The sequence below is a fragment of the Protopterus annectens genome, chromosome 15.part0, assembly GCF_019279795.1.
Source record: "Protopterus annectens isolate FY-2018-M chromosome 15.part0, PAN1.0, whole genome shotgun sequence".
In the NCBI taxonomy this organism is placed as follows: Eukaryota; Metazoa; Chordata; order Ceratodontiformes; family Protopteridae; genus Protopterus; species Protopterus annectens.
Window position 1 is genome coordinate 477,133,449 of NC_056749.1, and position 25,993 is coordinate 477,159,441.

The 25,993-nt window shown below is 36.7% G+C and overlaps 1 protein-coding gene across 3 annotated transcripts in view; it reads left to right on the plus strand.

Annotated features, from left to right (window-relative positions):
* COL4A6 (collagen type IV alpha 6 chain) overlaps positions 1–25,993 on the plus strand; it is a 4,024,271-nt gene that overhangs the window by 2,279,544 nt on the left and 1,718,734 nt on the right. For all 3 annotated transcript variants that reach the window (XM_044057202.1, XM_044057203.1, XM_044057204.1), the window contains one exon: positions 12,243–12,296. In XM_044057202.1, coding sequence (XP_043913137.1) covers positions 12,243–12,296 — 54 coding nt within the window. The remainder of the gene's footprint in view (positions 1–12,242; positions 12,297–25,993) is intronic.

Genomic DNA, 25,993 nt, shown 5'->3' on the forward strand with positions numbered 1-25,993 from the left:
GGCATATAACTTGTCATTTAGTTTTTCAAAGTCAAGTTCCATGCAATTAGAATGCCCCTGAGTGTAGAAATCAGTACCTTGTTTAAACGTAAACTGCTTCTCAGTCCAAGCGTGAAAATTAAAATCCTTACACTGGGATCCATGCACATTGTTCCGACTTGATTGTCTAGCTTCCTGCTCCTCCTGGGTATCAGCCCCCACCAGTAAAATATCATCGGAAAAATTCCCTCTTGCTATGCCATTTAGCTCTCTAGAGTGAGGGTTGGCATTTCTTTTATCTAAACCTTGCTGCTGATTACCAGGTAATGAAACATTACAACTGCTACTGCGTGTACTTAGAAGCTTGTTCATTTGCATTAAAAGCACTAGTACCTGGTTGAATTCACTGCGTGACACCGGTGCGTCATCTAATTCGTTACGTAGTAGTACCGGAGTGTCCAGAAAATTAATTTGATCCAAGCCTTCCGCCATGGTAACACACAACAAGACCAAAAAACCACTGCAATACAAAATCCAAAGCTTAAAAACCACCACGGGTGACAGGACTTGGTTCGAAGGATCCAAAATTTGTCCAACTGAAGAAAATCACGAGCAAAATAGTTGAGAGATATTCAACAACTTTTATTCTTTAAGAAATATAAAAAGATAAAAAATCAGTCAAGCGCTTTTGCCTGGTTCCTACCAGGCTTTTTCAAGATGTAGAATCATTACCAAACTGGATTGTTATATACTACTTGAAGTTAACAACTAATTAGTTCAACTTCAATTACAGTTGTTCTAATTACAGATTTAAAGCACCAGTGACATCCGTAATATCAAATCTAGCAGCAAGCTAGTGAAATTCATTGCACAAATAAATGTTGATAAAAATGCTTTAAAATTAGCTATATTGCATCTATACGAGCTCTTATAGGTATTAACATGCAGATAAATAAATAAATAAATAGATAAATAGATACAGTCGCTTGTCATATTAAAAAACATGTAGCAAATAATAATTCATGAATTTCATTCATATACATCTTCTGCAGCACCAATCTATATTGTTGTTTGCTAGACTATAAGGCCCAATTTAATTATAAAAATTAAGTGTACCATTAATTACCAAAACAATAAAATACAGTAGGGACTTCCCAGTCTAGAAAAATAAAAATGAAAATAAAACCTAAAAAGTAATGTGTGACCAACTCATAATTTTTCTCTATTTAATTTTAGAACGCTGGCTATACTAATACCTTCGTTCAAACCTGGAATTTTCGTGGCATTTAGCTTAAGTTGCCACATCAATTCCTTGTTTTCCAACCGGGTCTCCCAGTCACCCCCTCTGGGGTCCTGAGTGACTTGATCCAAAACCAGAAATTTTAAATTCATTTTACTACAGTCCAAAGAATGCTTGTAAAAGGCATTGGTATCCTTTTCCTTTGAAATCTCATATAGATGCTCATATATCCTTTTTCTTAGTGGTCTCTTGGTCTTGCCTATATAAAAACTACCACATTCAGTGCAGGTACCGAGATAAACCACCCCTTTGGATGCACAATTAAAGTAGCCCTAGGTACTAACTCTAAAATTTCTGGATGGAATAAAGAGATTACTTTGGTCGTGAATGTAGGCGCATTGCTTACATGCACCACATTTAAAAGTACCTACTTTGTTGCAAAGATACAAATCCTTTTTGTACCTGTCGCCACCTTCCAACAAACCCTTTAAGTTGGTATCTCTCCTTCTTGTAAAACCAGGCTTGTCAGGAATGATTTTGTTAATGTTATCCTGCAATGTCAAAAGTGGCCAATATGTAAGAATGGATGCTTCTATATGCTGGGAGTCTCTAGTGTAGATTTAAATAAAATTACTGCTTTATAAACATTGGTCAGTGGCAATAGTTGGTATCAAACCCCTACCTTTATCAAGTAGTGGTGGGTATTTTGATTCCCTCTCTTGTAAAACTTCTTTGATCAAATTGTCCACCAGATGAATTGGGTAGCCCCTCTCTAAAAAGAGTTTTTTCAGAAAATCAACCTCATTTAAAAAAAGTGCTAAGGTACTTGTCATTCTGGATGCTCGAATGAGTTGTCCTTTTACAATACCTTTTTTCTGATAAAACGGATGACCGCTATCAAAGTGTAAAAATGTGTTAGAAAACATTCTCTTCCTGTAAATTTGGGACTGAAAAAGATTGTTAACCTGGTCCATGTTCATTCTTATACTATTTTACAAGACATGGCCTTCTAAGCTGACGTAATCAAACACAACTTTCAGTATTGTTCTACAGCAGATGTTACTCAGATTTTCTGCTGACATGACTAGATTTGTGAGAAACTTTTGAGAAAAACAACCTGGCCTTGGTGACCATTAATACGTTTACAATCGTCTATTGTACATTGTTACATTTCAAGGTACTTTTCTAATTCAGATACAAGCAAATGCTGATTGCAGTTCATATTTTCAAGCAGGCTTTGTACTAATTATCTGTAACTTCTACAGCTGTGTATTTTCTCATAGCACAGCGGAACTTCTTGTCTAAGTTTCATACAAGTAGTATTGTTCTATTCATTATTTTCCTAACGCAAGCAGAAATCACCTGCTTCTCAGTAAATTTCCAAGGCACAAGCAAGATTTTAGCTAACAATACAAGGTCAGAAAGCAACTGCAGTTTGTACAGATTTATGCAGTATGAAATAGAATAAATGTGTTAACCCTTTTCAAGCTCTAAATGCACTAAGCATATTGCTAATACACACATTAATACATATTTTTCTAACAGTTTCAAAAATGGCAGAATTAGATGAGAGAGCATCAAGGGAAAATCTAAGATTTTCTGCTGTATCAGAAAAACTAGAAGGAACAGACTGTATTAATTTTTATGAAGGCACATATAACAACTGGACTAGTATCCCACAGCAGAAACTGTTAATTGAAAGGACACACTATGTGTATGCTCCAAATGTGGCCATGAAAAAATAGCCAGGAGCTTTATTAGTAAAGTTACAAACCTACCAGCAGAAAGAGTTGATCCTGACAAATCTATGGCAAAAGGGCTGAGTATTAAAAGTTGGAGACAGTATGGTGTTTTTGGTAAAAGATTATTTACTGTACACCAGGCAGAAAAGAAACAAATTTATTCCAATAATCAGGGAATGTTGAGAGGCAGGTATGATATTCAAGCTACTGTTTCCAGCTGTCTTCAGAATATTTTTTCCTAGCAGATCAAAGTAATTGCAAACATTTGTCCAACAAAAAAATGAGCCACCAAGCAAAAGAGGACATTGCTTCTTACTCTTTTGATAATAAAGCATGCACAGAGACATTGCCAGTAAAACATTTTTCACCATTCCAAAGGAAAAAAAACTTGATAGACAGAGAAAAGCACAGAAATTGACAAGATAAATCTGGAGCACCATGGAAATGAACTGTAATCTGGAATTGGGAGATGGAGATAAACAGGAAGAAGACTAGCAACATGGAACTTAGTGGATAAATGTGAGACTGCAAAGCATCAGTCACATTTATGAAATATGGCTGTATATGAATAAGTGGAAAAAGTGGACTTCCATTGACCTTTTTTAAATTTGTGAGGAACTGAAAGGCATTTGCTTCAATTCATGTCATTAATGTTTGGAAGGACTCTCAGTGGAGAGGAGGAGGAAGGGAAATGGTAAATGTAGGTAAACACATTTTTTCTTAACAGTATTTCTGTGAAACTTTTCACAATATAAATTGCATGTTTTGTAGCAGAGTATTTGTAGTTTTTCCTGTATGTGATAATGTTATTAAAGAAAACAGATGCATTTTTTCCTTCCACTTCTCTTCTTTTTTGTTATTAAGAAATGTAGGCATTACAGTGCAAAAAGAGAAAAAAAGCTAGACAGAAGCATGTTTAAGTCAATAGGCTGTAATCTTGGCTTGTTGAGTTGGGAGGTGAGATATAAAAGCAGACATACTATCTGTAGAGCTGTTATGTTTTCTTTTACTTTTGCATAGGTGCATGTCTGGATTAAGACCCTTGCTTTAAACTAATAACACATTTTAAGTGGAAACAGATAAATGTGTAAACACTGAATATAATGAAAAGTTTTACTTTAGCAATAAATGTTTCAGCATGTTTTTCAGGCTGCAACAGAGGAATACATTTTTCTTTTTTCACTTACTTTTCCATAGAGGCAAGCTGGTAAGATGGCAATAAAAAAACAGATCACTGGTTTCTTTAAGTCTAAAAGTTAATGATTTCTGTAGATATGGAAATAGTTTTCAGATATGGGTGAGGGAGAATAAAGATAAAAAAAGCAAACACCAGCTAGTGTAAGTAGAAACACAGACAGTAACATGAGTCTTAGCATGGATAATATTAATTTTAGGTTAACTAGGGCCTGTGTTAGCAGATGTCTACTTGGGACAAATGTTCCTATTGGAAGTGTTAAATTTCATTATTTGAAGACTTAGATAGTTATGTCTGTTTTTATTAAGTTAATAGGTTCTGCGGGGATAATTTTTGTTGAGAGTTATTAAAACAAAAAGTCTTATATAATGTGTGATAGGTTCCAGATTTGATTATAAGGAAAAATGGTATAAAGGATTAACCTGCTGAATGTTATTAGGTGCATGTATCACAAAAGCTGGAATTAAACATTTAAAAAAGTTGCTGTATATAATAGGTGAGGATAATGCATTTTTACCATAAGGCAACACTTTCCATATTATCTTGGGATGTGAATGGTCTCACGGCTATAAGGAAAAAATCCTTAATAATATTAAGAAATACCCACAGGTATAGACAAAAAGGAAAGAATACTTAATAACATTAAGAAATACAGAGCGCAATACTACAGGAGATACATTTAGAAAGAACTGAGCACGTAAATTTGATAAATAAAGGGTTTTGGTATGTATATTCTGCAGAATAACAGGGACAGAGGAAAAGAAGGGAACTTGTATTAATTGATAATTAATTAAACAGAGGAGCCCCAGTAGTGACAAAATAGGGAAAAAAGATAAAAATGGCAGATTTGTAGTCGTAGTAAGGGATACTGGCAAGGGATGAGGATTACACTGGCATGTATTTATGTTGCAGCTAAACCTGCTGTTTTGGAGCTTAAAGACTTTTGGGAGAAATAATCAGCTTTCAGAGGGAATATTACTTATAGGTGGGAGATGATATTTGATTTGATGTGTCTGGGGGGCCTAGAATTTAAAATATCACAAAAGAGAGTAAATTTCCAAAGAAATGTATGAAAATATTTGGTATGAAAGACATTAATTCAGTAACAGGAGCTTGAAGAGAATTTACTTATTATTCCAGAAGGTACAGTAACTGGGATAGACCTGATAGAAATTATATCTCAAAGGAACATGTCCATTTAATTGTGAAGTTTGACACACATCTAATAACTATTTCAGATCATGCACCAATAATTGCTAAGATAAAATTCAGGGTAATGAAGTAAATATGAGACACTGGCACTTTCCTACCTACTTGTGAAAAACAGAGTAATCAAATGAATGAATAGTGGAAATTATCCAGGAGTAATTAGGAAAGATAGAAAGTAGTCCAGAAGTTATAGCTAGTTGGTGGAATAAAATGAAAGTGAAGTTTCGTAGGTTCATAGGTTAGTACTAGGCTAACTGCTCTTGCAAGCCATTTTAAGCTTAGCCAGTTATCCCCTGTGAGATTCAAACCCTGTACCTTGTGTTTGTAAGGCAAACACCTTAACCATTAGGCCACCCTCCCAACCCTTTCTGAGATTGCACAAGTTTAAAAATTGAGTAGAAGTAAAAGAAAAGGAGATCTGGTTAAGAGGTAATGAGTTATTCAGACAAAGGTTAAAGTATTACAAAATAAAGGGAATCTCGCAGAAAAAGATGTGCAAATGCAGGGTGCTAAAGAGAAAATAATGGACTATCTGGTAATATACATGAGTTTAGAAAGATTGCTGTTTTTTGACAATGACTCCAGAACACAAAAACTTTTGGTACAATGACTTAGGCAACAGAAAGTAGAAAAGGCTGTTGCCATACGTGGGGAGCCTATTGTAAGAAAAATAACAAGAGATCCAGTAGAATATTAAAGAAATTTCAGAAATTGTATGAAAATGTTTATGTTTAACACTCATCCCAGTACTGAAACCATCAGCAGGTTTTTAAAAAATGTTTCAGTATTTCCACCTATAACAAAAGTAGTCACTGTTTTCAATTTTATATATATATATATATATATATATATATATATATATATATATATATATATATATATATGTATAAAACCTAAAACATATACAGCTATATTATAAACATTTTATACAGCAAAAATACAGAATAACTGTTTTAGATTTATAGAAGTCTTATACTTGTGTTTAATTTTGCAAGTAAAGACAACATTTTTTTTTTAATTTCTTTTTATCCCTACTGTCTGCCTACAGTCAACTAACTCAACACTTTGCTTCTAGCAGGATGGATGAGCCACTGTATGCTCTAGTGCCTAAGTAGCTAGTCCATCTTGGCTGTGTTACAGTCAGTGTTACAGTTCTTTGTATGACAGAGCAGATAGAAGTTGTTTTTTGTCCATTTTTAACAAACTAGCATGAATATTGTATATCTATTTAAGAACGAATTATGAAAGAATGATAATTTTAAAGTGAATCTAAAATCAAAACCAACAAAAATTAAAACTAATTTTTTTGCAATAGGACAGGCCCCCTTCCACCCCTTCTACACCCCCTGCTAATTGTTTATATCAACTCTGAGATTGCACAACAGCGGGGTAAGAGCAAATTTCCTTACCCTGCCTCACCATGATACAAAAGGCTGCTGGCAAAAACTCCATTGAAAACGACATTCTCTCATATGAGTATTTGCTGTTTTGACCTGGAACTGTAAATATATATTTACACACACACACACACACACACACACACACACACACACACACACACACACACACACACACACACACACACACACACACACACACACACACACACACACACACACACACACACACACACACACACACACACACTCTTATATATAGCGTATTATATGTACTGTATAAAAAGATGACTGATGCCATTTCATAAATGGTGGCTGTAGAAACTCAGGCTTTCCAATGCTAGCTCCCAATTTTAACATTTATCAACTCTATAATGAGAAGGAAGTTGTGTGAGCCCATTATTCACCCTTACAGGCTATTTTTCTTTCCCTGCACTTTGCAACCATGAAATTAGCATGTGTAAAAAGAAAGGTTGGGTGCAATGAGGCTATATGAGACTCTATTAACAAACATCAGTCATAGTTTCATAGGTTTATTTATCCATGAGGTTAGCTCATTCAGTTTGTAGTTTATAAATTATGCTTTGGAGACCTGTGGATCCATTTCATGTATATTGATTTTGAAGTATTTTAAGCATGAAAATTTACTTTTTTTCACATTTCTTAATAAATGGATGTGAAAGATGTAAATAAGCTAAATCCTAAATACTATCTTAAATTTAACAAGTAAACTTTTAACTCAAGCTAAACTCAAAAATAATAAACTTTTAACTTAAACTAAATTTTAACATAAGCCAACTTTTTAGAGTTCACAAACCGTCTTGCTGTACTAAACCAGGAACCCTAGACCCTGATCAAATTAACCAAAGCTAGATATGAGGTAAACATAATTACTCAGTTATTTTCAGATCACACACCTACATATATAACCCCCAGTAAAGTCACTCAAGAATGAGTTCTCAAGGTGCTATCTAAGATGAAGAACACTATGTCTGTGGGGCCAAGTAACATATCAGGGTTCCTACTCATCAGCCTGAAATATGACTTGTCTGATTCCCTACATGAATTAATGAATAACAGTGTCAAAACAAGCTTCATTCTAGATGAATGGAGGTCAGAAACAGTTATTCTCTTGCATAAAGGTGGGGCTTCAATGGACCTGGCTAATTATACACCCATAAGCCTGAACAGTCTCACCTGTAAGGCTATGGAAAGGATTACTATGGAATTAATATATAAAGATATAGGTAACCTACAGACACTCAACACAACCCAGTTCATATTCATCAAGGGCAGGTCCTACCTATTTAACCTAGTTGACTTCTTTTAAAAGGTTACTAAAGCAATGGATGAGGGCAAAACAGAGCATACCGTATATCTAGACTTCACCTTTGTGAGCTCTAGATATGCAGTGCACACCATACAACTAGACTTTGAAAAGGCATTCATTGCCATTCCATACTCAGTTGCTGTAGAAAAAAATCCCCCTGCTAATTGTCAATCCCTATGTGACTCATTAGAACCCAGGAAGTTTGAGGGGGGATCAGGCTGTACTACCTTCAAAAGACCTGTCATTAATGAGGTATTCCAGGAATCAGTCCTTGGACCACTCCTGTTTGGCATTTACTTCAGTGAGGTCAAAGCTAATGCTTGTGACAAAGTTTGGAGATGACTGCAGACTTTGTACCATCATAAACTCTCCTGATAACACCAAAATCGTCTAAGAGGACCTGTCCCAAACAAATAGCTGATGTCAAAACCCTGAGCTAAATCTAAATTGCAAGAAGTGTATAATTATATCATTTGGCAAGCATGACTTCGTTTGGAACTATTACACTGACAACATACGCCTGAATATAGATTCCACAGTTTGGGCTCTGGTAACCTATGTTTACAGTGAATTGTCCTTTGATCACCAGGAATGTAATTGTTCCACTGTACTCAGCACTCACCAAGCCAGTCAACTGAGTGCAATTCTTTCAATATGTACCTGTCCAAACACTTGCCACAACTGAAGTGACCACAATCAAGGGTCTAAATCATAAATCTGTGCAGACCATCTCAAAGCCTTGTCCCTCTCATCAGTGTCATAAAAGCTACTGAGATGTAATCATTGCCTTCTGAACAGAGCTTCAACAGACCCTGTACCATGACACATTTACAATCCTAGGCTGTCAATAGCATCCATTCAAGGAATCTCAAGCTCTTTTGCAAAAGAAAAAAAAAATATGTTGGAGGAATAGGTTTGTATTGCAGAGAATGCCACTTTGATGGAATTGTCTTCCTCTCCACATAAATCAAAATACTTATATTACTCTATTCAAATGTAATTTGGACACATGGGTGGGTAACTGCAAATTCACCCCTGGTGTGGCACCCCTGTCCTTCGTGGATAGGGCAAAATGTAAACTTTCCAACATATCCTTGTTCAGACTATCTCTGGGTTATTTTTGTGCAAAATATAATTTAATGACTTCCATGGGAATGTAAGTTTAGGCCTCTTAAGATCCTCACAGATCAATATCCTAGTAAGTAACTATGAACCTGTAAACCTAAAGATTATAGCAGAGTGCTGCAATCATGAAAAATTGTTGAGAATTCAGTTAGCTACAAAATGAATGGTATATTTTATGTATCTGCCCTGCAATCTTTCTGTAAATGTCTGTGACATGTAAAAGACAGTTTGTTTCCATATTTTAAACAAATCTGAATGTCAACTGTATAGTAAAAAAGCAAAACTTCTGTCCAATCAGTGAATCTCATATGCTCAATATAGCTAGCGAGACAGTCAGGCTGGTAGAGAGATAACATAGAAAGAGTGAGTGTGGAAGGGGGAGAGAGAGAAAGAGAGAGAGAGGGGGTTGCTTAATTGGTGACACTTTGAATCATCTTTCATGAGGACTAACATTCCACAACCTCATGTACTACAGTTATGTACTTGACAGAAAAGTGCAAGAGGTATCTCTCTGCATTGGAGGTTTGAGGGTGAACTCCCACCCCATATTGAAAAAATTGAGTTTTAGTTAGTTAGTGCCAGTTGAACAGTTTTTGATGTAGTGGGTGAAGTTATAAATGCAAATGTGTGTGTGTGTGTGTGTGTGTGTGTGTGTGTGTGTGTGTGTGTGTGTGTGTGTGTGTGTGTTTATGGTTATGTTTATGTATAGCCTTCTAAGACTGAATCCATTTTGAAAATGCTCATTACTTTTATATTGCCATTTTGCTTACAAACTCCACTAATTCTCCAAGTGAGATGGACAGCCAGACATAAGAAAAGAGATACATAGATTCAGCTATTTTAATATGTATGGTTGTGTCCCTAAAATTATCTTTTTTATTCTTGAGTTATCAAATTCATAAGTAATCTTTTTTACTGTATGGGAAAATTGGCAAAGTGATACAGTGGCTAATACAATGCTCAAAAATGAAATGATTGTTTAATCAGCTGACTTTATTGGGCCCCTCCCAAACAAAAAAACAAAAAAAAAGACAACAAACTGAAAATCTAAAAATTAAAACTTATATGGAAAAGTAAGACTGCTATGTCACAGAGTTGATGGTTTACTTCCACATACTACAAAGATAGGAACTACAGAAGGCACTATATTAAATTGAGAGGAAAAAGTATGTGCATTTAAAGCTCCACAAAGAAAATGATGTCTAGTATTTGATGGGGCGTGCAGGTGTCTGAACCTAGAGAAGTTTTTCTACATGGATCTTTATGAGATTGTTAATAAAGTTCTTGACATTTACATATGAGTTCATTTTTCCTGATTAATTATTCTTCCTGATTAATGAGTTTAAAGCCAATCAAGTATCATATGTAAAAATGTGAGATGCTAAGTAGTGGTAGTAGATGCCTATGCTTATCAATATGAGATTATAATGAATAATAGGTTTATGTATAACTAGTGTTTATTAACCCCACTCAATTCAGGTTTATAAAAGGTAGATTATGTCTCCTGAACCTGATTGACTTCTTTGAAGCAGTCACCAGAGCCATTGAAGAGGGTAAGGTGGTGCACACAGCCTGTCTTGACCTCGCCAAGGCTTTTGACACCATCCCCCACTCTGAAGTTATAGATGAACTCACTAGACTGGGCATAAATCCCTATGTCACAAGATGGGTGGCCAACTGGCTCACTAACAGAACCCACACAGTGAAAGTATCCGACTCCAAATCTGACTTCAAACCATTGACAAGCGGAGTACCACAGGGTTCAGTCCTGGGTCCTCTCCTGTTTGACATCAATTTCTCAGAAGCCCAGGCTAATACAGCAGGTCTTTGGCTAACAAAGTTCACAGATTGCTGCAAACTGGGAGCCATAATCGCCAAATGATGTGGACATTCTGCTAAGGGGCCTCACTGAGACTGATGCTTGGTGTCAAAGTCATGGCCTCAAGCTCAATGCCAAAAAGTGTATTGTCATCCCCTTTGGGAAAAACACTGTACCCATGAACTACCACATAGGTGGTAGCCTACTTAACACTGAAAGTGTGATAAGAGACCTTGGGACACAGGTGGACACTAGTCTCTCCTTTGACAATCACAGCACCACAGTAGTCAGGAAATCCTTCTATGTGGCACACCTCATCACTAAAGTGTTCTCCTCCAGAAAAAAAGAAATCATTGTTCCTCTATACTCATCCCTCATGAGACCCATCATTGAGTACAACACCCCGTTTGACATGTACTTCACAAGACATCTGCAACAACTGGAAAGGCCACAGAAGTACCTCACTAAGAGAATTACTGGCCTCAAGCAGATGCCATATGCAGACCGCCTCAAAAAACTCCAGCTCTACTCTGTCGCTTATCGCCTTCTCAGAGGTGACCTCTGCCTAACTTACAAAGCCATGTCAAACCCAGTTCTGTTGGACATGCTACACTTAAAGAAACCCCAGTCTCTCTGTGCCACACATTCCAGGAACCTGAACCTTGCCATCACAATAAACAGAACACGCTGGAGGGATAGATTCCTGTCTCAGCGACTTCCCATACTCTGGAACAGACTACCCATTCACGTCAGGCAAAGCCCCTCATTAGCCCTCTTTAAGAGGAATCTAGACAATTGGATGGGAAATAGGAAATTCACCCTGGGGATCATCTCTGTGGCTCTGCTTGACAGGGGTGCAGGAAAATAACTTTCTTGGGTGGCGAAAACCAGGGAACATTTTGGCTAGGCTTATATAGGCTCTAGGGCTGATAGCCTAGTACCTACGTACGAACCTATGGACCTATAAATTTTGGCTTTAAAGGAAGTCTTTCAGAAGATGTCCTTTAAAAGATGTCTTTCAGAAGATGTTGTTGTGAAAATATGAATTTGTAAAGTCCTCCAAATCAATATCATTACATGTATCTTTTTGCTTCAGTTGCTTCTTAGGTAGAATGCTATCTGTTGTTACAGTGCTGCTTTTAAAATATCTGTGGTTACAGTGTAATTACTGATTTTTATTGTTTCTCTCTGTTGCTATTCTGACAGGGTGAGCCAGGGGACACAGGTCTAAAAGGAGAACAAGGTTATCCTGGACTTTCAGTAAGTTATTTGAGTTTATTTGTTCTGTTTAATGTGATATATTACTAGGATGTAGTGTCCTTGAAAAGCTAATATGTTGATTAGCAAAGAAATGTACCGGTTCTTCTCTAACATCAGTAAGTGTAAGTCATGAATCTGTACATGCACATGCAAATGCACATGCATCTAGACACACACACACACACACACACACACACACACACACACACACACACACACACACACACAAACTACATTTATTTAAAGCTGTTTACTTTAAGTTGTGTTGTTTATACTTCTTTGTATTAGCGTTGTCCATTGTAGTTTTCCTTAAGCTGTTTCCCCTGAAGCTATTTTTGACCTATATGCTTGTGCTTGATCTCAGAATTTAACACTGCTGTCTCTGAGATCACTCAATCTTGGTAAAAGAACAAAATTAATTATACACTAAAGTAAGTGAGCTTTGTCCTTTTTCTAAGTTTATATATTGTCAGAGTAACAATATATTACGAATGGTGGGATTATGGATGATAGCTTGGCAACTTGATTTTTGTGCTACTTTTTGTGCATCTTGAATTGTACTTCACTTGTTTTGTGTTGAGTTTAATGGTTAATTTAGTTTACTTGTTTTCTCTAATAGAATTATGTTTGTCATTTACCTCTTTTTCTTTCCTTGTGTTATGCTTCTAATAAAATGTGCTTAACATAAAGTGTGTCCATTCATATGTGGCGTTTCTTTCTGTTAAATTATACTTTACTTTGTTTTAACTTGGTTTTGGTTTACATGTGTTTTCTAAAGTAAACTGTCTTGATTGTTTTAGGTCCTGTTTTCAAAGGAAAATAGTGTTGGACAGTTATGGTGTGGGAAGTTATGTTCTGAGTTAACACCGTGGATTAGTAGAAGTGTATTTGTCATACTTTTAGTCACCTTGTATAATCAGTAAAATCTTGATATTGGTATGTGTGTATGCTTATTTACAGGTGTCAGAAATCAGAGAGAGGAATTTTCTTCTAATGCCTTCTAGAACTATCTAGCTTATTTATAAGTAGTAAGTCATTTCACTTAACTAGTTTAAAGTGGAATCTGACATGACAAAGCAATGTATGGAAGATTACTGAAAATAGTTACTGTGATACTCAGAAATGTACTCTTACGCATATATGTAAAATAAAATTCTCATTGTGTTGGGACTCACATAATTTATTTCCTGTTGGAACATGTAGAAAGAATGAGTTTTTTGGCTTCTTTGATCATTCTTGTTAACACCTTTAATTAAAACACAAATGGTATTAGTTGCCTAATTTAGGATAATATAACTTGTGCAGTGGGCATTTTTCTTAATGTTATTATAGGTGTTTGTTTTAGTGCCATTTCTTGTTATAAAATATTAAAACAGGTTGTTTTTTTTGCAGGTACATTTATATGTATGTAGTTGTGTCCTTTGCAGCACACTGGTTATTATCCTGACTTCACTCTAAAGAATATGGGGTCTATGTAGCGGCTTTAACAGTGGAAGAGCCATCCATGGAGAGATTAAAATAAGGGATTGATTTCAGCTCACCTGTGCCATTAGATGCATTTGGCAGGTTCTCATAGCAAGAGCACTACATGTGGGAAGACCCAAGATTACAGCTCTTGCAGTTTGCAAGTCATAAATTATAAGCTGGCCATGAAGTACAGAGACAATCTAGCTGAATGTCATAGGCTTGTAGAAACTTGTACATGCAATGAGTTTAGCACAATCAAAATTATAGGTTCATAGGTTCATAGGTAAGTGCTAGGCTATCTGCCCATGGGCATTTATAAGCCTAGCCACAAAGTGATGGCTTTCGCCTCCCCATTAGATTAGTAACCTGGGCCTCTGTCAACAGAGCTCCTGAAGTGATCCCAGGGTAGAACTTACGATTACCCATCCACTCATCAAGATTTCTCTTGAAGAGAGTCAGAGAGGAGCTCTGTCGAATATGGATTGGGATTCTATTCCAGACTGAGGGGAGTCGCTGGGACAGGAATCTATCCCTCCAGCATGTCCTGTTTATTGTTGTACATAGGTTCAAGTCACTAGAACGAGTGGTTCTGAGGGATCTCATTTTTTTGAGGTGAAGCATGTCCATTAGTTCAGGGTTTGACATGGCCCTATAGGTCAGGCATAGGTCACCTCTGAGTAGACGGTGGCGACTGAGAAGAGCTGGAGCTTTTTAGTCGTGCTTCATAGGGTAATTGTTTAAGGCCCTTAATCCTCTTAGTGAGGTACTTCTGTGGTCTTTCTAGTTGTTGCAGGTGTCTAGTGAGGTACATCCCAAATGGGGCATTGTACTCTATTATGGGCCTAATGAGTGAGGAGTAAAGGGGCACAATCACCTCCTTGGATCTGGATGAGAAACCCTTTGTGATCAGGTGTGCCACATAGAAGGATTTCCTGACCGTTTTGGCTATGTGGTTATCAAAGGAGAGCTTGCTATCTACTTGGGTACCCAAGTCCCTAATTACTTCTTCTGTACTTAGTGGATTCCCATCTATGTGGTAGTTTGTAGGTACTTTGTTTTTCCCAAATGGGATTACTATGCATTTTTTGGCATTTAGCTTGAAGCCCTGACTTTGACACCAGGTGTTTGTCTCTGTGAGACCCTTTTGCAGGATGTCTGTGTCAGCTGGAGAGTCTATTATTGCACCCAATTTACAGTCATCTGCGAACTTGGTTAGCCATAGTCCCTCCACCTTTGCCTGTACTTCAGAGAAATATATACCGAACAGGAGGGGTCCCAGGACTGAGCCCTGTGGGGCTCCACTTGTGACTGGTTTAGAGTCAGACATGGCGCCTGCCACTCTTACCGTGTGGGTTCTGTCTGAGAGCCATTTGGCAACCCATCTCGTGACATGGGGGTTGATATTTAAGCTGGTGAGTTTGTCTATGATTCCTGAGTGCGGGGTGATGTCGAACGCCTTAGCGAGGTCCAGATATGCTGCGTGGACCACCTTCCCTTCATCTATGGCCTTGGTGACTGTTTTGAAGAAGTCGACCAAGTTCAGGAGGCAAGATCTGCCTTTAACAAAGCCGAACTGGGTGGGGTCCAGTGTCTGGAGGTTCCCAATGTCCCTGTTAATGAGCTCCATGATGATGAGTTCCATAGCTTTGCAGACCAAGCTAGTCAAGCTTGTAGGGCGATAGTTCCCAGGGTCAGTTGTGGCAACAACCTTTGTGGAGTGGTACGACTATTGCTGTACACCATTCTTTGGGTACATAGCCTGTAGAGAGGCTGAGTTTGAATAGTGATTTGAGATGGGGGGGTTAGTTTATTTTGAAGCTCGTGTAAGACACAACCTGGGATAGCATCTGGTCCCATTGATGCTGTGTTTTTGGCCTTTGCAAGGGCTGTCTTTACTTGTGTGTCTGAGATATCTGGAGTGCCACATTCTTCTGGGATGGGTACTAGTCCCTTTGGTGGAGAGTGGGAGGGTGAAGTTTGCACTGAACTTGTCAGCCAGGATGTTGTCAATGTCGGTTTGTTCAGTGTATTTATGGCCATTATGCACTAGCTCGGAGCATATCTGAGAGTTTGCCCCTAGACTCTTGACATAGTTAAAGAAGGCCGTGTGGTTATCCTTAGAGTCATTGGCTATTTTTCTTTCGAAGTTGGCCTTGGATGATTTAATGAGGGAGCACAGTTTTTTACTGATGTTAATCAGAGATGCCTTCTTATTTTGGGATTTTGCTCTATCTTGCAGGAGTTTCCTCCTTCTGTTGTAAAGTTTATTTATGGCTGGGGTCCACCAGACTGGCTTCCTCTTTTTTGAGGAGTTGGTCTTGGTTTTACTTGGGATTGCTCAGTCCATGCATTCTTGAAGGTGTTCATAGAATGCACTTGTAAAGGATTCTGCCGATGGGTCATCATTTTCCATTTAATTGGGAGCTTTGAAACTTCCTACCTCGGTCTTGAGGAGTGTGAAGTTGGCTTTAGAGAAGTTTTTTACCTTGATTTCCTTGACTGGGGGGGGGGGGATCAGGATGTGGATGTCCAGTGTGATTAGTTTGCGATCTGATCTTACCAATGACGAGTTTACCTCAGGTGTGGAACATAGGTTCCCCATGTTGGTGATGACCAGGTAAAGTATGTTGTCATCTCTTGTGGGAGTGGTGACCAGTTGTTCAAGGGCGTTTGAGTTTATAAACTCAAGGAAGCATTGGGCTAGGGTGTTTGAGCTTGAGTAGTTTTCCCAGTCAATGTTTGGATAGTTGAAGTCACCCAGTAGCATGGTGTTGGGTAGAATCTTCATACTTTCTAATGTTCTCAGGAATGCTGCGTGAGGGTCCTGAGACAAGGTCGGAGATCTGTAGCAAGCTGTAAATTGAACAGTCAATTTACCTGCTGTCAATTGCACTTGGATGGTCTCAGATTCCACATACTGTGCTACTAACCTGGAGGTTATAGTTTGATTTCCAGCCAACTGGGTGATGTTAGCATGCACAAAAAAAAAAACAAAAAAAAAACTACAAAGCCTGCAGAATGATGACCTTAATTCCTGGGACTCACCTCTCCAAGTGTTAGGACACAAAAAGCTCTGAGGAACAAATGAATCTGTAAAGAAAAGTGTCTGGGACAGATCCTTTTACGATCTACTTCTTTAAATTGAAATCAAGACCAATGTCAAGGGCCTTTGGCTGACTAGGCACACTCAGCAATTGGAAAGTCCTGTCTATAGGAATACATGGCATGAATAACATATCCTTTGGGGACTGCTATAAAGCCCTATCCCTGTATTCTGTCTCCTGCTGGCTGTTGAGGGGATATCTATGCCTGGCATGCAAGGCATCTTCAGACCCCACCCTGATGGACATCCTTCATATCTGGAAAACAAACAGCACCATAATTACTCATCCTAAAGACTTACACCTCACCTGTGATATACGCAGGACCTGGCAGAGAGACAGCTATCCATCCCAGACACTACCCCTTCTCTGGAACAGGCACAGTTCCCGTCTAACCCACTTCAAGTAAAACTTGGGACATGTGGATGGGGAACCTGAAATTCAGCCCGGATTGACACTTTTGTCTCTAATGGTTCATCTCCCAGGCCCCTGTTTAACATTTCATCTTCCAAGCCATTGCTTACAGTACCAAGTACCATAACTTGTTAGAGATTTGAGATGCATGTCTAGGCTTAAAAAGTCCCCAATAGTTGTTGGCTTAGTACATGCTTATGAACCTATAAGCCCTATATCAAATTACTTTCTTCAGGAATGATCACTGTAGCAGTATGCATTATGTTTGGATTTGCCCACATTCAGTTTCCCATGTTCTGGTTAGATTTATTTAGCTGTCCTTATCATCTGTGTGAGTACCAATGCTAGTGTCACACCTGTGAGGGCATACTGCAGGTGGCATGAAATTTCTGTATATAACTAGTAGTGTCATGCATTTTCTCAAGCTCTTCTTGCCATTCTACATACCACGTCCTTCAGTTTTGTGCTTATGGCTAACACATGCAGTTGTTACCTATTTTTATGGAAATGAATCAAATAGAGAAAAAAAAACATTTTGCATTTTGGAATAAGTCAAAGTAAGTAAGATTATTTTTCTATAAATGCATTAACAATGTGCTTGTGGGAGACAATAGCACCTAACATTTACCACACCCAGTGTTTGTTCTTTCTGAGCCTAAACATAAGATCTGAGGAGGGAAGATACATATTTTGCAATTGAAACTTATACCTGATTGGGTATTTCTGATTTGGATTTTTGTTTTGTCACCCAGTTGTGCTAGCTTTCACAACGTTCAAGCTGTTTAGAGGAGATTCACATGGAAGAGGACAGGGCTTGGATTCCCTTGTAGGTTTTCAGCAAAGATCAGAAATGTATTGGTTATAAAGTACAGGATCCTGAAAATATGTCCATTTGTCCAGCTTTGTATCAGTTCTTATGATTGGTATTCCAGATCAGCTGTATTGGCAGTAAAGTTTGCAGTATTATTTGGCAAATACTTCTTTCAGCATGTTATACTTATATCCAACTCACAGGTTTGTAATGATTCTGTAGTTCATTTATATCTGTTATTCTAAAAATGCATAAGTAGCAAGTAATTGATATTCCTTTCCCTTTTTATCAATTACCCTCACCATGTTAGGAGGCTTAGTTGATTAATTGATACAGAATAAAACCAGGCAACAAGTTGCTTGCAGTAAAAGGTAAACGCTCCTAAATCCGACGACAGAGTATAATAAATAAATTAACCACAAAAAGGAGCGAAATGGCTTTGCAGTAAAAAATCCAGTTCCCAATGTAAAATAACAAAAACAGCAAACCTCTGTTTCCAATGTAAAACAGCTTTTTCAGCTCATAAAAGTAGTATGCTGCAAAGTAAAGCAAGTGTAGCTGGTTCTTCAACCCAAAAAGAATCGCACAAAAGTATAGGCCAAACGAGAACTTTAATAGCTAGCTAGAGTTAAGCGCTTTCACCAAAGGCTTTTTCAAAACTTCAACAACTGCCATTAAAGACAAAGCATTTAAATATACAATGGAAGAAGTTCATTGGTGCACATGACATAGTTAATTGACTTAAACTCTAGTTCATTTACATATATACAGAAATCCTTCTGATATACTTCTAAAATACATTTAAAAAGCTAAGATAGTTTATTCATCATAATACAGAAGGACATAGTATAAATACACATCTATGACCTAAATCAAATGTAAAATAAGGTAGTGAAATGTTGTAAAACATCCATAGTGTAGCATGAAGAGAAAAAAAAGTTAAATCTGAATGATTCAAGTGTAACTATATAAAAATGCTCTATAAAAGTCTATATGTGCAACAGGGTTCAGATATATGATAATACATAAATTAAAATAGTAGTGCAGGTTGGTGTGTGTATAAAAAAGGGGGGGGGAGGGCAACTAAGTGTGTAATCTAAAAACCCTTTACTTACACAGTAAATGGTATAACCTGAACTCCATCAATGACACCAGGGAAAATGTCTGCTCAAAGAGGGGACAATCCACCTCAGTTCACAATGTAAGTAAAAGGGTTTTTAGATTACACACTTAGTTGCCCCCCCCCCTTTTTTATACACACACCAACCTGCACTACTATTTTAATTTATGTATTATCATATATCTGAACCCTGTTGCACATATAGACTTTTATAGAGCATTTTTATATAGTTACACTTGAATCATTCGTATTTTAACTTTTTTTCTCTTCATGCTACACTATGGATGTTTTACAACATTTCACTACCTTATTTTACATTTGATTTAGGTCATAGATGTGTATTTATACTATGTCCTTCTGTATTATGATGAATAAACTATCTTAGCTTTTTTAAATGTATTTTAGAAGTATATCAGAAGGATTTCTGTATATATGTAAATGAACTAGAGTTTAAGTCAATTAACTATGTCATGTGCAACAATGAACTTCTTCCATTGTATATTTAAATGCTTTGTCTTTAATGGCAGTTGTTGAAGTTTTGAAAAAGCCTTTTGGTGAAAGCGCTTAACTCTAGCTAGCTATTAAAGTTCTCGTTTGGACTATACTTTTGTGCGATTCTTTTTGGGTTGAAGAACCAGCAACACTTGCTTTACTTTGCAGCATACTACTTTTATGAGCTGAAAAAGCTGTTTTACATTGGAAACAGAGGTTTGCTGTTTTTGTTATTTTACATTGGGAACTGGATTTTTTACTGCAAAGCCATTTCGCTCCTTTTTGTGGTTAATTTATTTGATTAATTGATACAGTAATAAAGACTTAACAGTTAAAGAGTGGAGTGATTTAGTTTCAGGCAGATATAAAGAAATGCAGTTGAAAAATTAAAATTATACTCAGTTCTAATTTATAATTGTTGTCAGGCTAAATAGATTTCCTAATTTTTCAATTAATCATCTTTCATGAAGTTATCTTATTACTGGGAAAAAGCTGATAGCTGAACTGTGTAGTAATAGTAGATGTGGTCTTCCGTTATTGAGGGATAATTTGACAAATAAAAATATAACACAACCCACGACAATAGTTTTAAAGAACGTCCAAAACCAATGCAGTGAATCTTGTCAGCAACCAGTGACCAATATTCCAATATTCCAAATAAATTCCACATAGGTCAAATAATCGTTTATTCTATGAGTTTCCGCAGAGTTTAGCACTTTCATTCACACTGGAACTTCATCAGAACTTATTTAATAAAAATCACAACACATTTAAATACCACCCTAATCAACATTTTACAAATCACATGTCCTTTTCCACCAATAAAAATGTTTAAAAGCTTATTTAAAATTCAATTGTTTCAATTTTGGCACAGGGAGCAGGAACAAAGTGTCATTTAGCCCTGGGTGGTGAGCTGCATTTAGAATAATTTGCCACTTTAATTCTGCCAAATGTAAATGCTCATCAGCCACACTCACTTGTGCATCCTTCACCACCGTTTCTGCTACCATAAATTAAAAACTGTGGGAAGAATTCATGTAAATGTGTCTATATAAAGCTTTACTTAACTTACAGTTCTTAATATCAGAAGAATGTTCATGCATACGATCACGCAACCTTCTCTTCGTTTTACCTATATAAAAACTTGAGCATAGGTTGCACACAGCAATATAGACTATGTTCTTCGTCTCACAATTGAATCTCCCATTTATATAATATGTGGTGTTTCTCACGGTAAAATGATCATTGCATAATATACTGGAACATTGCGAACACGATCCACATTTTTTAGTGTAGTTCAATTGTACACTATAAACATTTTGAGAGTGCTTCCCTTCCAATCTTTTTTTGAAGGATACTCCCTTTCTAACAGCAAATGTTGGTTTAATACCCTTTTTGTCTATCACCTTATTATACACATTCACATCACTAGCAGTAATACACCAATTCTTTTCAATAACATTTCTGATGCTTGCACTATCCAAACTATAGGTGAAAATGCAAGAAGTGTTACTATCTCTCTCTATTACTGGCCATTGAGACCATACAATCAGTGCCCAATAATGGTAAAAATAACGCATTTTGCCTTTTTCTCACAACCTCATTCTTAATCTCAACCAGAAACTCTGGTGGATAACCCCTTCTTATAAATATATCAAGTACCCTATCACATTCACCCATAAACGTCTCCATATTGGAGACCATTTGTGCCATCCTCACCAGCTGGCCCTTCACAACTGCCTTCTTTTGATGTTGTGGATGCCAGCTGGTGAAGTGCAAATAGGTGTTAGAAAAGGTAGGTTTTCTGTAAACTTTCGATACAAACCTACCCCCAGTTCTATCCTTAGTAAGTTCAATATCCAAATAGAGGATACTTTTTAGTGGATAATTTCTTAATCCAGATGGGTGGAGAAAGATAAGAAATCAACACTGTTGTCTAAGTAAACAAAAAAACTCTTCTAATATTTCAACAGTATCGTTCCAATAAAGAAAGATATCGTCCAGCTATCTAATATCAATCCCCCATGATTTTGCATATGAGCTATTCAGGACGAATCTATCTTCCCACTCAGCCATCACATAATTGGCAAACATGGGGGCACAAGCTGCCCCCATTGCCACTCCTGTTGCTTGCCCATAGAATTGGCCTTCAAAATGTATGTAATTGTGTTTAAGGACTAGTTCCATCAAACTAACCATAGCACTAATCCTCAAATTAGTAGTGTTGAAACGCTTTGTTAGTTGTAGCTCAAAATATTCCAAACCCTCCCTATGGGGGATAACAGAAAAAAGATTTTTAACATCAGTGGTAACAAAGATCCCCTCAGGACCACCTTAGACAAAAAGTCCCAGGAGTATCTGCATACTTGCTTAATAGAACTCACTCCCTTTTTCAGACTGAGGTCCAAGAATCTAGCAATAGATCTAGTCTTGGACCTTCCCCCATCTACAGTAGGCCTAAAGGGAGGGTTTACTAAATCAGAAGGAATTTTTGGTATACCAAAAATTTGGGCAATTTTAGGTTTATCAATTAACATGTACCTATATTCTTCACTTGAAATTTGCCCATCAGTGACCATGTCCAACAATGCTCTATCACTTTTGGCATAAGCAATATTAATTTCACAAGCAGATGCTTCCTCATATGTTTCTGTAACCAAACGTTGGTTCATTCTACTCAAATAATCAATTTTGTCCATTACTGTCAAACCCCCCCCCCTTATCTGGTTTCATCACCCTGACATACACATCTTTGAACAGTTGTTTTTCTCTATTGTTTAAATTTTCAAATTCATATTCATTTTTTCTGCACAAGATAATACGTATATCAATCTCGCAGACCTTCTCAAACTGCTGGATGACACTATGCAGGGGGGGTTAAATACACTAGGCTTATACAGTACATTGTTATACCCAGCATTGTTGGCCATAATTACACCTAAATTAATTTTATGGCAAAACAACTTTAAATCAACAATACTTTCAACAATGTTCGCTCTCTTTGCAGGAACAAAAGATAATCCCTTTGACAATAAATTTGCATGCTCGACAGTCAAGTTCTTCTGGGAATAATTGAACAATTTAAAATCTCTATCATTATTGAAAACAATGGTATATGGCACAAGGCTGCAGCCAAAATTGCCGCTGTCATTGATAAATACAGTTACCTCCGATACCATTGCTTCTGCTTCTTCAGCTTCACTCCCTCTCATCTGTATTGGTCCTCCTGACCATTCATACATCTCTCCTTCTCCTTGTTGTGGATTCGCTCGGACCTGCGAATCCCACTATTCTCTAAAGGGATGTCCTGGCTGTTTCCACAACCCCCTAAAGACTTGTCATCATTTCCTGCATTCTGAGACAACGCCACTTGCCTTGCTGCACTATTCGAGTTCCTATTACTGTTGCCATGATAACCAGGCAGCCGTGGATACGCCCTGTGATAGGAATACTGATCCAAATCTCTATTCAGTTTTTTGATTTTGTTTTGAAAAATTGCATAAATGAGCCAGCACTAGTAGAACACCATTTATTGTTCCATAAAGTATGAAAACAGAATCATACCGGTTTCGGCACTTAGCCTTCTTCAGTGATAACAAATCATTCTGTTCACTGACTATATATAAAGAGTCAAAAAGCCAATAATTAGCATACAAATTGATGAGAGTCCATTTAAAGTAACATAATACAAATTCAGATAAACCTAATATATATCCCAAGTTTTAAACATTTTCAGTATCATTTTAACAGTTATTTAGGCAAACCAATCCACAAATATATATAACAACGAATATATATAGCAATAAACTATTGCTATACACTTTGCACAAAATGCATTATAAATGTTCATTTAGACCTGGATAGAACAGTCCACCTAATCTGATGATCCATGCTTTTTCTTTTTGGTTTAATAAGTCATGACAACCATGTTTATCACTAAATTCCACCTTAACAACATCAATAATCATAAAATAAAATTTAGCATTGGTATGAGTCAACGTATTTTTATATAAAGCACTAGTACAGGATTTATTTCTGACATTACTCAAATGTTCTGATATTCTAATTCTAAAAGGCCTAGATGTTTGGCCTATATAAAAAGCCAAACAAAAACAAGTCACCAAATAAATGACCCAACTGGTTCCACAAGTACCAAAACATCTAATGTCAAAAATTTTTGTAACATTTTTACTGGAAAATTCTTTGGATTTTTGAACATGAACACAGAGGGAACAATGACCACAAGGGAAACAACCCCTCAGTTCAACTCCTGACAGTGTACGTTGTATCAATCCCACTTTGGAATTTGTACCTCTCTTATACCAATTAAAATGGGAACCCAATGTACGGCCTCTCCTATATGAAAAAAGACATTCTTGAGGCAGAATATCTGCCAGTCTTGAATTGGTCATTAAATATTCCAATTGTTATTAATCACATTTTTAATTACATTAATATTTCTACCAAATGTGGTGATAAATCTGATAGGAGTCTCCTTGGGAATATTTTTGTCCTTATATTTCAATAAGTGATCACGATCAAACTGTTGCACCCACCTGGAAGCTGATACTGCATCCCCATATTTATATCCCCTGGCTAAGAATCTCTTCCTAAGGTCCTGCTGAAACAGTTCATAGGTATCCTGATTTGAACATATTCTTTTAACTCTTAAAAATTGAGACTTAGGTATATTTTTTAAAAATATGTTGGGGATGTAAGCTACTGGCATCCAGCAACATATTATATTGTGGATATTTTCTATGAATTTTCGAATCCAAAGTGTGGTCATTGTTTCTACTTACACATATATCCAAATATTGAATCCCCAAAACATTGTAATTAAGATATTGTACAAATTCTGACAGATATTCTAAATCACATCTCCAAAAAAACCAACAGTCATCTAGGTACCTTCGCCATATATCAAGTTCCTCTATATATATATATATTATGAGATCTATCATAGATAAGACATTCCTCTATGTATCCCATAAAGAGGTCAGCATATATAGGGGCAAAAGAGGCCCCCATGGCTGTACCTTGGATCTGTAAATAACATTGTTGATGAAAATAAAACACATTTTAGTTAGCACATGCTCAACCATACAAATAATTAAGGTATTTAAACCTGGTGGATAAATATTGCTTCTATTTAACCAGTATTCTATTGCTTGTAATCCAGCCCAGTGTGGGATATTAGTATATAATGACTTAACGTCAAGCGTACACATCAACCAACTGGGCTGTAATTGAGAATCCCTAATAATTTGTAAAAACTCTGTAGTATCATTTAATCTAGATCTAACTAATGTCAATAGCGGCTTGAGATGTAAAGTCAAAAATTCTGAAGGTGGTTCTGTTAAAGACCCTCGACCTGAAACTATAGGTTTGCCTGGAGGTTTTAATAAATCCTTATGAATTTTTGGCAGTAAATAGAAAATTTGTTTCTTTGGATTCATTGCCATTAATTGCATCTTAGTATTGTTATCAATAATTCCTACTTCAACTGCTTCCTCCAAAAATTCATCAATTTGTTTCTTAAACAAATCAGTAGGGTCTAAAGGCATTAACACGTAATGTTGTTTGTTATTAAGTTGGGTGTAAGCCTCAACCATATATTGTTCCGTATCCATTATGACCACAGCACCCCCTTCGTCTGCTGAAGTAATGACAATGTTTGGGTTAGTCCTTAAACTCTCAATGGCCAGAATTTCCAAGTCAGATAAATTATTACTTAACATAAGTGTCTCTTCCTGTTTAAAATGTAGATCTTTGATCACCTTTTCCTGAAAAATAGCCACATATTTCTCCATCGGTGGCTGAAAGGTAGATTTATGAAATCGAAAACCAGTAGATCTTTGTAAATTATCTGTGTGTCCAAAAAACAATTTTAAATTTAGTGATCTACAAAATGTCAAAACATCCTGTACAAAACTATATTCGTTGACAAAAAAAACGGGAACAAACGATAACCCTTTATTCAATATTTTTAATTGAGTTTCATTCAGAGACACAGATGAGATATTATGAACATTTACATAAACATCTATTTCTGAGTTAGAACATCCAATAACATTTCCAAGTTCTTTACCGTGTCTATGTTTGTGTTTTCTAGCCCCCCCCCTGTGTCTCTTAATCCTAAAGGGTGGGCCATATTTTGGTTCTCTTATGTACTGGAGACTCCTGACTGGAGACAGGTTCATGCTCAGTATTTGATGATTCTTCACCTGAAGTACTACTGAGGTCTGTTTTAGATCTTTTTAATATTTGTTTTGAAAAAGTCTATTACATT